This window comes from Nelumbo lutea, chromosome 8, assembly GCF_056320005.1.
Source record: "Nelumbo lutea isolate HS-2025 chromosome 8, American lotus-T2T, whole genome shotgun sequence".
Lineage (NCBI taxonomy): Eukaryota > Viridiplantae > Streptophyta > Magnoliopsida > Proteales > Nelumbonaceae > Nelumbo > Nelumbo lutea.
The window spans coordinates 34,491,794-34,509,947 of record NC_142691.1 but is presented as its reverse complement, the minus strand read 5'-3'; the positions used below and the strand labels follow the sequence as shown (position 1 = coordinate 34,509,947).

General features: G+C 39.5%; 1 protein-coding gene across 3 annotated transcripts in view; it reads right to left on the bottom strand.

Moving 5' to 3' along the window:
- Nucleotides 1-18,154, bottom strand: part of LOC148843781 (vesicle docking protein) — a 39,550-nt gene that overhangs the window by 2,250 nt on the left and 19,146 nt on the right. For 2 of the 3 annotated variants that reach the window (XM_088958744.1, XM_088958745.1), the window contains 2 exons: nucleotides 1,776-1,925; nucleotides 77-613 (listed from right to left, as the gene is read on the bottom strand). In XM_088958744.1, coding sequence (XP_088814870.1) covers nucleotides 77-613; nucleotides 1,776-1,925 — 687 coding nt within the window. Of the gene's footprint in view, nucleotides 1-76; nucleotides 614-1,775; nucleotides 1,926-4,161; nucleotides 11,846-18,154 lie in introns of those variants that run through there. The other variant, XM_088958746.1, reaches the window with a different exon arrangement.

Genomic DNA, 18,154 nt, shown 5'->3' with positions numbered 1-18,154 from the left:
CAGTCAGTATAAATAAATTAGAGGATAAACAAAATGACAATTTTTTAAGTTGAAAGCACCCAACTCTAGTCAATACCTTGGCAGCCAGATAGTAAAGAAAATGTGCTGTAAGGGTTGCCCCAGGAGGAGCTTCATCACTGTCTGAGGATAATCCATAACTAATGGGAGGCAACCCAGGGCTAAGAGAGTCTTCATGTTCATTCGATAAGCATGCTTCAGCGACTGTTCCCTCTGAAGGTAAAACAAAGACTCTAGATGAAAGAGGACATAATATCATCGGGAAGTGTTGCACAGACACAACCAATCTGTGCCATCTCTCTCCTGAATAATTCATAGAATAACCCTCTTTTAAATCTCTACCGCTGGAACTATCTTCAGGACCAACAATCTCCTCTTCACCAAAAGCAAATTGTGACCAGCCCTCATCTTCCAAATGCAATCTTTCTGGAAAACAGCCTTTTTCTGACTGTGTAAATTCACCAAGAACAGATGAACCATGTGCCCTTGTTTCAAATTTCCTGACAAACTCTTCATAATCTTGGAGAAGCAAGGATTCATACTCACGAAAAGCATCTGGTCCCAGAGGTGAATTAGCATCACATGAGTGGGATATCTGGAATTATAAAGATAAAAGCAACAAAATAAGATTTGACCACCAACTGAAGGAAGAAAGAAAATTTATAAACCAAAACTTCACTCTGTAAATCTAATGTAGCAAGAAACAAACATTTCACATATGATAAGACAAGAAGTTATGATGACTTGATGAGACAGCAAGAATGAAACATTTCAGTTCTAGAACCCTATCATCCATCAATCCCTAAGAATGAACGCATAACTAATATATGTATGCAAGGTTCAAAATATCGTTACGCCCGATACGCCGGTAGGGGCGTATCAGGCAACACCGATAGTGTTTTTTTGGCTTTTTTTATTTATTTTTTCAAAACTGGTTCAGGGGGGCGGTTTAATGCTCCTCCACCCCGTGAACCGGTTAGAACACCGATACACCCCCTGTAGGGGCATATCGGGAAGCCACCGGCACGATACGTATCGGCTGATACGTATCAATACTTTGAACCTTGTATGTATGCTCAAAATAATGATTAAAAGAAATTCTACTGTGTCAAAGTCTTCTTTTCAATGTAAACTCCAAGCATCCATGGTTGTATGGTTTTTATAAAATGAAAATTAGAACAAATATGATAAGTATTTACTTGATTTACTAATCGATGCTCACTTCTATTGATTTTCTTATGTTTTCACTTGTCAAAAGAGCAGTATGATGACATTTTACAAACAAACATTTTAATTTATATGCATGATGTAATACTCTTTGATCCAAAATGTGCAACAGTTACTCTTAAAGGGAGTGAGTGGCCAAAAAGAATTAGATAATATCAAAGTAAATCAACTACTTTATGTTTGCATTTTCCTTGATGAAAAACTGGTGCAAAAGCATAATTGAAAGCCTCTCACAACTTTTATTGTAGTGGCAGTGGGTGCAAATTTGTTTCTAACCCCTTTACCTTGAAACAAGCAAAGTTTATTTCAAAACCAATTGGTTAATAGATCGATAGATAAGTAAAGAGAAAAAGTTTTATTATTTTGGCATATTTGACTAAATTGAAAAGAAAAAACAAGGAACTTTGTTAAATGAAACATGGTTAGCAAGTTTTCACCATGCATGAACAGAAATTCAATACATAAGAAGTTCAAGACAAAAACCATGAAACCTCATCAATCAAAAAGAGAGATTAGAATGGAACAAGCACCTCTGACATGGATGTTAGTATAGTACAATGAAGAACAGTTTGGTGAGTCATCAGACAACGCAGAATATACCGATGTGAATCACTCAGAAGACGTGATGTGATGACCACTATTTTCTTTACAGGGTTGAAATTTGACTTCCAGTTGACCACCTACATAGAAAAAAATAATAATTAAAACTATTCATTCCCCCCCCCCACTCCAAACCCACTTAAGATGCCAAAATAAATTAAGAAAGAAAATATCTACAAAACAATCTGACTGTGAACAGAAGAATTGAAAATATTAGGTGCATGAATGATAGGCAGAACCGATGCATCTAAATCATCCAGATTGCTTAACTGCTAAATTCTAACACATTCTGATGTCCTCTTCAAGCAAAAACAACAGAGAAAATGATATGCCAGCACATGAGAACATTAACTGCAAACCCACTGAAGGCAGAGTCAGTTCCTACTCCCTAGTGCCACTTATAAGCAAGTAAGCATCTGAAAGGGTCTTAAATATGATATTCCATATAGTATTTTGATATAAATAAGCAATTAAACATCATCTTTATATATAGCATTTAGCCAGTGATTTGGACATGAGCAAATGGCTTGGCTCGTTCACTTGCCAGGCAAAGGATAAATAGGGAGCAAATCTTTTGGGCTACAATGTAAGGGATTCCAATGTACTTTATGCTACTGCTAGTAGCTGGCCTACATTTTCAGTCGTACATAAAAAAAAAAAAAAAAAAAAAAAAAAATCTTTATTTCTAATTAATAAAAGTTTCAGTTGCCCATCAACAAAATGACATCTTCCCAATGTGGATAGGGGATTTTTCTTTTTTTTTTTTTTTGATCAACAAGAGAATTTCATTTTATTAAATGATTATAATTTAGTACAACTGTTGGATGCTTCCAACCCAAAAGTTTACAGGTTTTCCGAGAATAGATTTGTTTGTCAACTCTCTGTTTAGCTAGAAAATCAGCCATCCCATTGGCAATTCTTCTCACCCAGATGAACTTTGAATTTAGTTGCTTTGCAACGACAACAATCTCCCTAAAATCATGTCTGTATTTCCAAGGTGCTGCTGCTTTGAGATGTTTAGCTCAATGAATTGCTAGTTGTGAGCAAGGTTCAAAATATCGCAACGTATTGGGCCGTATCGGCCGATACATATCGTTCCGACAAGAACCCAATACACGGAACATGTATAAATCCTTTGTTCCATTTCTTTTTTTACGTATCGGCCGATATGGTCCCATATCAGGCTGTTTCGGATCTGTATCTTCCGATACGGACCAGAAACAGTCTGATACAGTTCGATACATATGATTTCGGTTCATCATTAATTTCGTCAAGCAATATTTAATACCGAATCTCTCATTAATGCCATTAATCCTTTATTTAAGTCTAACTTCTCTTTCATTAATTACTCAATTACTCCAAAGCACATTTAAATTTGAATTTTTAGCGCCTAATTCAAATTCTCTCATTAATTCCTTTAATTAATGATCCCCTCTCATTAATTTCGTTTCGTTAGTGTAAAACTTCAAATTTAGCTATAGCAAGATTTGAACCTTGGTCACTTCATTTTAACAACCACAAGTTCGCCAATGAGCCATACATATTTGTCTGCTATGATCATATGTATTTTTAATTTTAAGTAAATCTTCACTTTTCTTAATGTGTGACAAGTGTTTATTAATAAATGCCATAATTAATTATTAAAATGTATATACTAATAAATATTAAGATTAATTATATTGGTTTTTTGAAAATTGGCATTCACATTTTAGTTTTTTTTACATTTTAGTTATTCCATCATTTTTCAATGGTCACTAATTCTGTCCCAATATGTCACACTTTATATAAACCATTAAATTATGGTTTTTTTACATTTAAACGACTTATCTACAATCATATAAAGTTTGTAACTATTGTTAGTAATATATTTTTTAGGCTTTATATGAATTTTCTACTATATTTATGCGTATCTTGATTTTTTTTCTTCCGTATCCATACGTATCCAAAGCGTATCCCGATATGTCTCTTAAAATTGTCTTTCCGGCATAGTTTTCAAGGTGTCTAGGATGGTTATCAACTGTATATGATAAATATTCAAGATGGAAAGTAAAATAGGGAAAAAAAAAACAAGGATGGAGTTTCTGTTTTATTTAGAGGGAGAGAATAGAAAAAATAACTTTATTATTCTATTCTTTCTTTCCTCTTTCTTTTCTTTCTCTCTTTCTTTTTTTCTTCTCAAAACCCTTTGATCTTTTAAATTTCAATAGTAAAACATTAAAACAAAGTATAATTGATATATATAGCATATAATAAAATGTATTAACACATACATTAATAAGATAGAGCAATATAAATGACATTATAAAAGGCGCCCACCTTGTCATTTTTGTCGCCTAGGCGGGCACCTAGTCGCCTAGAAGGACACCTAGTTGCTAAAAGTCAAGGTGTTTGGGCAAGGCCCGCCTAGGTGATGCCTTGACAACTATGCTCCCGGTACACCTTGCGTTTTCGATACTTTGAACCTTGGTTGTGAGTCGCCTTCAACTTCCAAGTCCCTGGGATCAAGTTGTCGTGCTAATCTCAATCCTTGAAGCAATGCCCAGATTTCTGCCTTGACTGAATCTCCTATGCCAACTGGACTTGAATACATCAAAACCACCAATCCTTGGTCATCTCTAATCACTCCCCAATTCCTGCTCTTCCTGAGTTGCCCATAGAACTACCATCAAAAATCAGTTTCAGCTTATTAACAGCCATGGGCTTCCAATCCATTTGCACTTATTCAAGGTGTCTACTTGTTTTCACTACTTCAGACCAAGTTCTAATAATGTCATTGACTGAAAAAACTCTGAACAGGCAGGTCCAATGCTTTTACCCAATGTGCAACTCTCACTAAGATAGCTTCCACTAGCTCTTCCTTTGACTGGCTTTTCTCTACTGAAAATTCCATTATTCCTTTCTTCCCATATCATTCAAACCAATGCTGCTCTTACAGTCCTCCACATGATCTTCTCTCTCTTTTCCTTGAGCCTTAGGAAGTTAGAGTTTAATAAACTTACCACTTCTTGTGGGGGGACCAACTGCAACCAAAAAGAGAAAAAAAATATTCCTGTTGGAATAATGTTAGAATAACTTAGTTGCAGTTGTTAGGGCCTGTTTGTCCAAATTAAAGTGTTTTTTATTTCGTTTTTTTATTTCTGTTGTCTGTTATTGTACTCAGGGGTACAAGGGTCTTTTCCCTTGTTATTTTCTGTCGCCCTATATATATTAAATAAACACTGGCGCCGCCAGTACTGTTGCATTGCAAACCCTCTCTTTTCTCCTCTCTTCTCTTCTCTTCTCTCCTCTTTCACCTATCTCTGGCCAGCTACACTGTCAAGATGGTATCAGAGCAGGAATACTAATTAAAAGAGAGAAGACCGATCAACCCCACTGTCAAGAGAAGATCGATCAACCCTACTGGTACAGAATAGCTACGACTGGTACAGTTCTCCCTCTATTTTTCTCCTCTTTACTCTCCTTGATCATGGGGCGAGTGAAAACCCTATGAATCTGGGGCGGCTGAATGCTATCGAACTTGTGTAACCCTAGTTGTCTTGGACCATGTGATCCTGTTGGTGTGTTAAGACACCTGTAGGTCAATGCTGACCTGTCTTCTCAATGTTTTGAGTTGACTATAAGCAAGAAGGATCTCTCCTGCTGATTAGTGGCTGTTAGCCATTCTAGAATTCTGATAGGCAGGTCTGAAACTGCCGAATATTACCTCAGTTTTGTCCAGAATTTGGTACGGTTTGTGCACAATCTGGTTGGTAAACCCTAGTGTGTGGGTGTGAACTGAGTGGAGCATTGCTTTGTGGAGTAAGGAGGGGTCCTAAATCCGGTGTGTGGGACTGAGTAACTGCTTGACCATGTCGACTGAGAATTCTGCTACTTCAGAAATCTCAGGGAGCCACAATGGAGTGAGTGGGGGAATGGATATGAGCTTTCCCATGGCTGTCATTCCCTTTGATGGTCTGAATTACCTTGAGTGGTCTAGGGGGATAAAACTCTACATCACTGCTAGGGGGCGAATAGGATACATCAATGGGAGAGTAAAGGAACCGAAGTATGGAAGTGTTGAGCATGATAGGTGGGACCAAGAGAACAGTATGGTGATGTCTTGGCTCTTGGTTTCAATGCTGCCACAAGTAAGGAAGACCTTTATGTGGGCTGAAACTGCTTGTGAGATATGGGAACAAGCGAAGTCCACTTATTCAGAACAGAGACACTATGCCAAGATATATCAACTACAAGTTGAATCTTCTACTTGCAAGCAGGGGGAGAGGAGTCTCTCGATGTACTATTCTGATTTGACATCAATATGGAAAGAACTTGATCACTATCAGAACATGAATTGGAAGTGTGATGAAGATGCAAAAGCCTATAAGTCACTTGTATCACAGCAACGCGTGTTTGCCTTTCTCCTAGGACTGAATCAGTCATATGAGTCCATCAGGGTACAGATCTTGGGTAGTAAAGACTTGCCATCAGTTCAGGAGGTGTATGCCTTGGTGTAGTCAGAAGAAAGCAGCAGAAGTGTGATGAATGGTGAAGAAGGGGAGTCAGTTGCCCTAGCTGTCCGAGGAAATTCAGATACAAATGTCGGAGGTGGTTTTAAAAGGGGTGACACTCAGAAAAAAAAAACAGAAGATAAAAGCAAGTTTTGGTGCACTCACTGTCAGAAGACACGACACACTAAAGATACATGCTGGGACCTCCATGGAAAACCTAAATGGGCATAGGATTTGGGTAAGAAGTCAGCACCGAATCAGGGCAAGAAACCAGGCCAGCAGAATCAAAGAAGGTACAACTCAGCTAATCTGGCATCGATAGAGACTAGTCCTTCCGTAGCTCAGGAGAGACATCCCGGTTCTGACCCTAAGGAAGATATTATCAATTCCTTCCGTGAACATTTGGAATTGTATGGTAGGACTCTCCGCCAGGTGGATTCTGGGCCTACTCCTACCTCATTTGCGTCTACATCAGGTAATGCCACAGCCTTCCATGTGTCATCTCATACTACTGATTCACCTTGGATTATTGACTCCGGAGCCTCAAATCACATGACCGGTAAGTCAAATTTGTTCCAGACATATAACCTCCTCTCTGGGAGAGATAAGGTAAGACTGGCTGGTCGTTCTTTTTCTACCATAGCTGGCCGAGGCACCATATCTCTCCCACTTGGCCTTACTCTTCCAAATGTCCTGCATGTTCCGAAATTACCTATTAATTTGTTGTCCATTAGTAGTATTACTCACTCTTTGAACTGCTCAGTCACCTTTTTTCCGTCTTCATGTGTGTTTCAGGATTTGGCCTCGGGGAAGATGATTGGTAGAGGAAGCATGGTGGATGGTCTCTACGTGTTGGAGAATAATGCTGGTCTAGTGGCGACTGAGTCCACAAGTTCGTCGAGTGAGAGTCAGGCCTATTTATGGCATAGTCGTTTAGGTCATCTTTCTTTTGAGTCGTTAAAAGTTATGTTCCCAAAGTTGTTTGAGTCCTTGTCAGTGAGTCAGTTACAGTGTCAAACTTATCAGTTGAGTAAGCATTGTAGAAGCTCTTTACCTTTAGGAAATAAAAGATCTGAATTTCCCTTTCATATTGTTTATTCTGATGTTTGGGGCCCTGTTACTCTACCTACTGCGGCTGGCTATAAGTATTTTGTTACGCTGATTGATGATTATTCTCGATACACTTGGGTTTATCATATGCGATCTCGAGATGAAGTGCCACAAATTGTGAAAGATTTCCAACGCATGGTGTTCACTCAGTTCCAAACGGAAATTCATATTTTCCAGTCGGACAATGCAAAGGAATAATTCCATAATGATCTCACGAAGTTCTTTAATTCGAGTGGGTCACTTCAGCGAAGCTCTTGTTCCAGGACACCCCAACAAAATGGTGTGGCTGAACGAAAAAATCGTCATCTACTCGAAGTTGCTCGTGGCTTGTTGATTCATATGAATCTGTCAAAACAGTTCTGGATGGATGCAATATTGTGTGCGACAAATATCATCAATCGCATGCCCTCTCGGCTACTAGAGTATAAGGCCCCACATCAGCTCTTGTTCCCTACAGCCCCACTGTCCACCATTCCGATGCGTGTTTTTGGGTGTCGTTGTTTTGTCCACAACCTCTCACCTACTCGTGGTAAACTTGACCCTCGGGCTATTCCTTGTGTTTTTCTTGGTTACACCTCATCTCAAAAGGGGTATCGTTGCTATGATCCAATTGCCCGCAAGTACTATGTTTCCATTGATGTCTCATTCTTTGAGAGTCAACCGTTCTTCTTGGTTTCTCCTCAGGGGGAGAGTAGGGTTGAGGAGAAACAGGTGACGACTCAGATTCAACTACCGCCTTTACCCGATCCTCCTCCATTCCGGGTTTTCCATCGTCGTCCTAAGAGCCAGCAGAGTTCAAGAGCCGTGGAGCCGGACACTATGCAACCAACATCATCGGATTCACTCGAGGCAGATTCGTCTCATCTGCCAGGTACACTTGCTCCCATTGCTCCTTTAAATGTTGATTCACATGTCCCCAATGATCTCAATATTCCTATTGCTAAGAGAAAGGGTGTTAGATCTTGTACCACTAATCATCCTATCTCTAACTTTGTGTCCTATGAGCATGTTTCACCCTCGTACCGTGCCTTCCTCTCCTCTGTGGATAGTGTTCCCATCCCTAAGACCGTGGCAGAAGCTGTCAAAACCTGAATGGACAGATGCAATGCAGGAAGAAATTGATGCCTTACATAAAAATGGTACGTGGGAGTTGGTAGATCTTCCTGAAGGGAAGGAACCAGTGGGGTGCAAGTGGGTGTTCACAGTGAAACACAAAGCTGATGGAACTGTTGAAAGGTACAAGGCTAGACTGGTAGCAAGAGGCTTCACACAGGTATATGAAGTGGACTATGCAGAGACTTTTGCCCCTGTAGCGAAGATGAACTCCATCCGGGTTCTCCTTTCCTTGGCAGCAAATCTTGACTGGGATCTTCACCAATTGGACATCAAGAATGCCTTCCTGAATGGTAACTTGGAAGAGGAGGTGTACATGACCCAACCCCCAGGGTTCTGTGCCAGAGGCAGTGAACAAAAGGTGTGCAGGTTGAAAAAGTCCCTATATGGATTGAAACAATCACCTCGGGCTTGGTTTAGTAAGTTCCATGTAGCAGTCCAACAAATGGGATTCAAACAATGCCAGTCAGATCATACCTTGTTTGTAAAAAGAGGTGAAGGTAAAATTGCAGATCTTATTGTGTATGTGGATGACATAGTGATCACAGGAGATTGGGAGGCTGAAATCCAGAGACTAAAAAAATTCTTAGCCACTAAATTTGAGGTGAAGGATCTAGGCCCCTTACGATACTTCCTTGGAATTGAAGTTGCCCGCTCTCACAAGGGCATCTTTATTTCCCAACGGAAGTATGTACTAGATCTACTAGAAGATACAGGCAAGTTGGGGGTAAAACCATCTGATTCACCTATTGAACCTAATCACCATCTGGGAGACGGTCAGGGAGAGTTTTTGAAAGATGTAAAGATGTTCCAGAGACTCGTGGGGAGACTTCTGTATTTGTCAATGACCAGGCCTAATATTGCCTATGCAGTGGGCGTCCTTAGTCAATTCATGCACAGCCCGATGACAACTCACTTTGAGGCTGCAGAGAGGATCTTGAGATATCTCAAGAAGTTTCCTGGAGCTGGTTTGTTGTTCCAGAAACACAGTCACTTAAAAGTGGAAGTATATACTGATGCAGATTGGGCAGGAGCAGTCAATGACTGGAAGTCCACCAGTGGCTATTGTGCCTTTGTAAGAGGAAACCTTGTCACATGGCGAAGCAAAAAACAAAGTGTGGTGGCTAGACCCAGTGCTGAAGCAGAGTATAGAGCGATGGCTCATGGGGTTGCGGAAATCATGTGGATAAGAAATCTGTTAGGTGAACTGGGTTTTGCAGTAAACAATCCTACTTCACTCTACTGTGACAATAAAGCAGCCATCAATATTGCTGCTAATCCAGTTATGCATAATAGGACGAAGCACATTGAAGTGGACAAGCATTTTATCAGAGAGAAACTTGAAAGTGGAGAAGTGTGCACACCATATGTCAAATCGGAAGAGCAACTTGCAGATATCTTCACCAAAGGTCTTCATCATGTGCGACACAAAGATTTGTGTGACAAGTTGGGCATGATTGACATCTATGCTCCAACTTAAGGGGGAGTGTTGGAATAATGTTAGAATAACTTAGTTGCAGTTGTTAGGGCATGTTTGTCCAAATTAAAGTGTTTTTTATTTCGTTTTTTTATTTCTGTTATGTCTGTTATTGTACTCAGGGGCACAAGGGACTTTTCCCTTGTTATTTTCTGTCGCCCTATATATATTAAATAAACATTGGCGCCACCAGTACTGTTGCATTGCAAACCCTCTCTTTTCTCCTCTCTTCTCTTCTCTTCTCTCCTCTTTCACCTATCTCTGGCCGGCTACACTGTCAAGAATTCCCAAATACAAAACACGAGAAGACAGGAGATTAATAAGTGAGGTAAGTTTTCACTACTAGCCTTACACAAAAGACACGTGTGACGAGAGAGTCAAGAATTGGGCCTCCTTTTCTGTAGAATGTCACGGGTGTTGATCTTACAAAGGAACACTTCCCAACACAAAGATTATATTTTGGGAGGGATAGGTGTACCCCAAATTTCCTTTACTAGAAAAACTACCCCCTCCACCTAGGAGTGGAAAGAACTAAAAGATTAAAGAAGGAAGCACAAGAAAATAAGACATCAAGGGAGAGAGTCCAAATGAGTGATTCACATTCATTGTCTCTAAGACCCCTCCTGAATCTGAAATCCCAATTAACCCCAGATGGGGAGGTTACACCAAACACGGAAACTGGTTCAAACTTATAGGCTGAAAGGGAGTAAATTATTGGAAATTGTTAGCAAAGAGGCAAATCACCAACCCAAAGATCTTCCCAAAACAAGATTTTATTCCCAAAACCCACATCAAAATGAATTAAATTTAAGGATGGAGGCACCTCTATTATTGCTTTCGTGGGGATTTTAAAGAAGTGTGCGAGTCCAGTTTTGCATCCCAGTGATTCTTTCCTAATCCATGTGTTCTTTCAATGACCCTGTGCCACAACCCATCTCCTTCCGGAGGAAATCTCCAAAGCCACTTCCCTAATAGAGTCCTATTCCTCTTGATCAGATTCCCAATTTAATCAACCTTGCTCCTTAGTTTTACATACTTGTTCCCATTTTATCAAATGATCCTTTCTTCCATCCCCTATTTCCCATAAGAAACCCCTCAATCTTTTCTAACTGCCTAGCTATTTTGACCAGGATCCTAAAGGTTGACAGATGGTAGATACTAATGAGGACTTGATTAGTGTTAATTCTTCTTCCCAAAGAAATGTACTCCTTTTCCACATAGCCAGTTTTTTGCCAAACCTTCCCAAGACAGGTTTCCAAAAACTTTCTAACCTTGGGTTTCCCTCCAACAGGAGGCCAATGTATTCTATGGGCCAATCTCTCACCTCACAGCCTAGAGTTCCAACCAATAACAGAATGCTTAGCTCTTCTATATCAAATCCTGCCACACAGCTCTTATCCCAATTCACTTTCAAACCCGAAATCCTTTAGAATTCATTGACTAAATCCCTTAGATTTCTTATTTTATCCACATTACAGTCTTCACAAAAAATCATTATGCCATTTGCAAACTATTGATGAGAGGCAATCACACACATCCTTTCTCCCTACCCTCCATAGTTTTCAAGGCAACAAGGCGAGGCTAGGCAACTGGGGGGCGCCTTGTTGCCTAGTCACCTAGGTGATGGATTTTTTATGTTAAAAACATAGATCCTAGGGGAGTTCCTTAGGTACCATAACCACATTTCTTTAATAATTATTCATGATTTTCTTAAGAAAAGTATAAATTTCATATTAAAGTATAGAAAATCAACATATTCATGAGAAGAAAAGGAAGAAGGAAAATAAAATTCAAAAAATATAGGGGCTGAACCCTTATTTTTGTTATAGGAAAAGAAGAAAATAAAAGGCATTGATAGTAGTAGTAGTAGAAGAAGAAGTAGAAGAAGAATATATGGAAGACGAAAATGTGCTGATTAGATAAAATTTTTAGTTCTTCCTTATTGGTTCAGGTTTTCAAGTCTTTGAGGGTTCAATACAGCATTTAGCAATGTTTGTGTTGATTAAACCCTAATAAATAAGAAATTAATAAAAAGAAATTAGTATATAAACACACAAAATTATTATTTTAGTTTAATAATGTCTATTTTATAATTATAATCTCAAAAAAGAATGAATAAAAAAGTATCTTATAGTAGGAAGTAGAAAACTGTGAGGCGATTAGGCGAGGCGAGCCTCAAAGGGCGCCTTGTCGCCTAGGCGTCGCCTTGACTACTATGCTACCCTCCAACCCCTAATCATATTGTCCAAATCAGCTTTAATAATCATTCTACTTGGGACTTCACCTATTAGAGTGAACAAGAAAGCGGACAAGGGGTCTCCCTGTCTCAAACCACCTTTTGCTAGGAAAATATCTCTACCAATCCCATTAATCCTAATTGAGAAATGCAATGAGTAGAACACCCTCAAATTCATTTCCTCCATTTTGCCCCCAACTTTTCTAGCAAACCAAGAAGGAAATCCCAATCCACCATGTAATAATCTTTTTCTAGGTCTAATTTACAAACCACCCCTTTCCCCCTTTTCTTTCTCTTTTCCTCACACATTCATTTGCCACCAGGATTTGATCCACTATTTGCCTCCCATCCACAAAAGCTCCCTGAAATTGAGATATCACCAAGGGAAAACAAGTCTCCAGTCTACCAACTAGGACTTTGGCAACAATTTTATGCAAGATTCCTAAAAGACTAATGGGCCTATAGTGTCCTTTGAGGGATGCGTCTGTTCCCTATGAGATTTTTCCTTTTTCCTGAAATTCTTCAAAAGCATCCATTAAATCACCCTTTATAATTTCCCAACACTGTTTCATGGATTTCTTCTACACTAAAACTCCTTTCTAAAAGTGTTGAATGAATTTCAGGTACCCTTTGCCACTCAAGATCGCAACTTTCTAAATTTCTCTATAGAGAAGATGGGCCGAATGGCCCATAGGCTGTTTATCCTTTTTTATCTTTTATGTTCTTTGTTGTAATGGGCCTTAATCTATGCTTTATTCTTTCTTATGTTGTCTTTTTAATTTTCTGCCCAACTAGAGGATTCTCTGTAAATTACTAAAGTTTAACTTAATGAAATAGAATTAAGGGAGTAAGAGAAGATATTATGTTCGAAAATCTCTCTCTGAACCCAAGCTGCTGCCACCTTCTTCTTCTTCTTCTCTCTCTTGAACTCTGATTTCTGCTACTTTCTTTTGAAATTTTGCAACTCTCTAAACAGTTGTTTCTTCTCAAAAGGTTGTTTTTCTTCTTAGTATCAGAGCAGGCTCGTTTTTCCCTTTTTTCACATTTTTTTCCCATACACAGTGTATAGAGAACTGAATCGTATGAATAGTTAAAGAAACCTATTTCAGCCCAATTGTTAGTGGTTTCTAGAGAAAAGGGGACTGGTTTTGTCGTCCTCTTGACAGATTCAAGTGTGTTGCTCGAAACCCTAATTTTCTGGAGAAATCTGATTGCGGGCCCCACAGGGAGTTTGACTTGGGCGCTTAGTGACTGAAGGCCTTCTCATTCTTCTTCTTGAAGATCGAATCAAGTGGATTGGTGTTTTGTGAAGTCTACAAGGAGCGGCTGAGTTTTCTCTGTTTCTCCCAGCTTCCAGGTGTGACGTAGGTAACCGGTACGACTGCATAGAGATTGGTTCACAACACAGTTTTTGTTATGTCTTCATTTGTTGTTATTCGAAGTTGTTTTAAATCGTTTTTGAAGTATTTAAGAAGATGAACTCCTCAGACTCTGAAAACAAACATGTTGCTGAATCCGGACAGGATCCGAGAGCCTTTGTAGACTCTCTACTGGATGGAACTAATTATCTGGCTTGGTCACAATCAGTAAAGATTCATATTTGTAGTAGAGGCAAATGGGGTTTTATCTCCGAGAGAAAAAAGGCTCCTCCGGAAGATGATCCATCATATGAAAAGTGGATGCAAGAAAATTATACTGTTATTGGATGGCTTGTGAACTCAATGCAAACACAGATTAGTCAGCATTATTTGTGGATGAATTTAGCAAAGGAAATTTGGGATAGTGTTGCTGAAACCTATTCCCAAAAATTAAATGTGGTCAGGGTTTACAAGTTGAGAAGTGATGTGAAGAATTTGAGATATGGGTAGAAACCATTAGTTGTATACTTCTCAACACTTGAGTCTTTATGGCAAGAAATAGATTTGATAGAAGTTGTAACCTGGGACACCACTAATGATGCTAAGACCTACAGAAAACTAGTTGAGAGAAACAGGGTGTTTGAGTTCTTCACAGGGCTAAACCCAGAGTACGACATTACAAAGCAAAATATTTTATCCAAGGATAGTGTCTAACTGTCTCAAGCATATGCCTTGGTAAGTAGTGAAGAAAGCAGAAGACTTGTCCAGGTCCAAGGGACTGGTCTAAATGATCACTTTGCTAATATGGGAGTGAAACCCAAGGGGGTTGCAGGGACTCCAAGTAGCTCAAGGAAGAAAGAGATTATCTATAAGTATTGTAAAAAGCCAAAACACACTAAAGACAAGTGCTAGAAATTGCATCCTGAGCTTCTACCACTTCGGTTTTAGAAAAAGTCTAATAATATAAAGGCAGAGAGTGACAATGTTGTTGTTGGTCCAGATAGTGACAGATACCAAATTGAAGAGATGAAGGCTAGTGAGCAGTTAACAGCTATGAAGGCAGAATATGAAAAGTTTGGGAGGATGATCAATCACCTAGAGGGTGTGACCTCTTCTTCCAACCCTCCAGGAAATTCAACCTCTTATGCATTTGCTCATTCAGGTATACGGGCTTCTGCCAATCATGCAATCGTTTCAGGTAATCGTAGGATCCCTTGGATTATTGATTCGGGTGCTTCTGATCATATGATCAGCCTTTCTACCTTGTTTGTTTCATATGATTTACTTCCTAGACGTGACAAAATCACCCTAGTTGATGGCTATCTTGCCCCTATCTCCGGTAAGGGAACCATCAAGGCTACAGACTCCTTGGTTCTTCCTTCTGCTCTTCATGTACCCAGACTAAATACAAACTTGTTATCTGTAAGTAGCCTAACTAAGTCATTAAACTATTGTGTAACTTTCTTCCCTTCCTATTGTGTTTTTTAGGATATGGAGTCTCAGAAGATGATTGGGAGCAGCCGTGAGGCAAATGGAATATATCTGTTGGATACTCCTGGGCAGTTCCATGAACAACCTGGAAAAGTTGCTTTTGGGTCTACATCTACAGAGTCCATCAGTCAAGTCATGTTATGTCATTTTCGTTTTGGTCATCTTTCTTTTTCTGCATTAAGTCATTTATTCCCAGAACTGTTTAAGGGAATTAGTTTGTCCAGTCTTCATTGTGAGTCTTGTGAACTGTCAAAACATTGTAGAAACAGTTATCCTCTGAGTAATAAAAGATCTTCTTCTCCTTTTAATATTGTGCACTCTGATGTGTGGAGCCCTTACCACTTACCTTCTATGGGTGGCTACAAATATTTTATCTTGTTCATTGATGACTTTTCTCGATTCACTTGGATTTTTTTGATGAAGTTCCCAGACTTGTGAGGCAATTCCATGAATTTGTCCTAACCTAGTTTGATACCAAAATTAAAATTTTCAAATCTGATAATGCAAAAGAATATTTTGAGAAAAACCTGACTTGCTATCTCACTGATTTAGGGGTTATTCATCAAAGCTCCTGTGTTAGAACCCCAGAACAGAATGGAGTTGCTGAAAGAAAAAATAATCATATTGTTGAAGTTGCAAGAAGTATTCTATTTGCTTCACATGTCCCTACAAAATTTTGGTGTAATGTTGTTCTCACTACTACCTACCTTATAAATCGTATGCCATCCAGGGTTTTAGGGTTCAGGTCTCCCTTCAGTCTTCTTCATCCGGACAAGGATTTTTTTCCTATCCCTCTTCGTGTCTTTGGTTGCACTTGTTATGCACATATCCCAAGTGTCCAGAGACATAAATTTGAACTAAAAACCCACAAGTGTATCTTCCTTGGTTATTCACCCACACAGAAGGGTTATTGTTGTTTTGATCTGAAGACCAACACTCGGTATGTCTCAATGGATGTCACCTTTGATGAGCTTTCTTCCTTTTATGGTTCTTCTCTAGAAAGACATCGTCCAAAGGGGGAGGATTTGTCACAAGTGTTTGCTCTTCCTCTTCCTATCCCAATTGAGTTTTTTGCTAAGTCTCTTCCTCCTTCAAATGAGTCAAAGGAGGATCAGTCACTTCACTCTCATTCCAGTGTTCCTATTCCTCCTATTTTACCTCATCGCCCTCTTTTTAATCCCAGGTTGTACCAACAGCAGAGAACCAGAAATGAGCAGATTGTTTCCCCTACAACACATGAGCCTCATGCACTTCCAGTTACAGATGAAACAACAAGTACTGTTCTAGCCCCTTTGGAACCATCCTTCCCAGGCCTTGATATCCCCATTGCTATTAGGAAAGGAAAAATGAAGCGTACTGCACATTGCATTTCCAAACACCTTTCTTATGGTTTGCTCTCTCCTTCATATTTTGCCTACCTTTCTTCTATTGCTTCTAACCCAATTCCCAGGTCTGTGTCAGAAGCTCTTAATATTCCAGAATGGAGGGATGCTATGAGAACAAAAATTGATGCCCTACTCAAGAATGACACTTGGGAAGTGGTTAATTTGCCTGAAGGGAAGGATCCAATAGGCTTTAAGTGGGTTTTTACTATCAAATATCATGTTGATGGCATCATTGAAACGTACAAGGCTAGGCTAGTTGCAAAAGGCTATACACAAACATATGGGACTGATTATCTGGAGACCTTTGCCCCTATTGCCAAGATGACTTTTGTGAGAGTTCTGCTATCTTTGGTTGTACACTCAGATTGGTCACTTTATCAACTGGATGTAAAGAATGCATTTCTGAATGGAGAGTTACATGAGGAGGTCTATATGTCTCTTCCTCTAGGGATGTATGAAACAAATATGAAAGGAAAGGTCTGCAGGCTAAAGAAATCTCCTTATGGACTCAAGCAGTCCCCTAAAGCATGGTTTGAAAGGTTTAGGGCTGCCCTTGTTAGCTTTGGCTATGTACAGACACAGTCTAACCATACCCTCTTTGTGAAGAGGATAGGATCCTTGGCCATTTACCTGATTGTGTATGTTGATGATATTGTTGTGACTGCTAATGATGTCTCAGGGATTAATGATCTCAAATCTTTCCTTCATACAGAGTTTGAGATCAAAAATTTGAGGGAATTGAGATACTTCCTTGGCATAGAAGTTGCTAGATCCAATTATGGAATCCTTATCTCTCAAAGAAAGTATGTTCTTGATTTGCTCTCTGAAATAGGGAAGATGGGTGCTAGACCAGTTGCTACTCCTATCGGTATGAGCCATAAACTCTCTGCTTCCGATGGAATATTGTTAGAAGATAAGGGAGTCTTCTAGAGACTACTTGGAAAACTTCTTTATCTATGCATGACTCGGCCAGACATGCATATGCTGTCAGTTGCATCAGTCAGTTCATGCATGTTCCTAGGGATACTCACATGGCAGCAGTAGAGCGGATTCTGTGTTATTTTAAGGGCTCCCCTAGAAAGGGAATTCTATTTGCTAAGCATGGCCATATGAAACTAGAAGCCTACACAGATGCTGACTAGGCCGAAAACATTGATGACAGAAGATCTACCTCTAGGTACTGTAGCTTGGTGGCAGGTAATATTGTCTCTTGGAGAAGCAAGAAACAATCAGTTGTTGCTCGATCTTTAGCCGAAGTAGAATACAAAGCCATGGCTCATGGAGTTTTTGAACTATTGTGGCTTAGATCGTTGATGGAGGAAATGGGTATTGAGCATGATAAGCCAATGATGTTATACTGTGATAATCAAGCCGCCATCAACATTGCTCACAACCCAGTGCAACATGACAGAACTAAGCATATTGAAGTTGACAAACACTTCATTCGAGAAAGAGTGGTTTCTGGAGAAGTGTGTCTACCTTTCATCACCTCTGAAGGACAGTTAGCTAATTTTCTCACCAAGGGCATTCCCAAGGCTAAACTTCAGCATGATACTGGCAAGCTTGGCATGATTGACATCTATGCTCAGCTTGAGGGGGAGTGTAGAGAAGATGGGCCGAATGGTCCATAGGCTATTTATCCTTTTTTA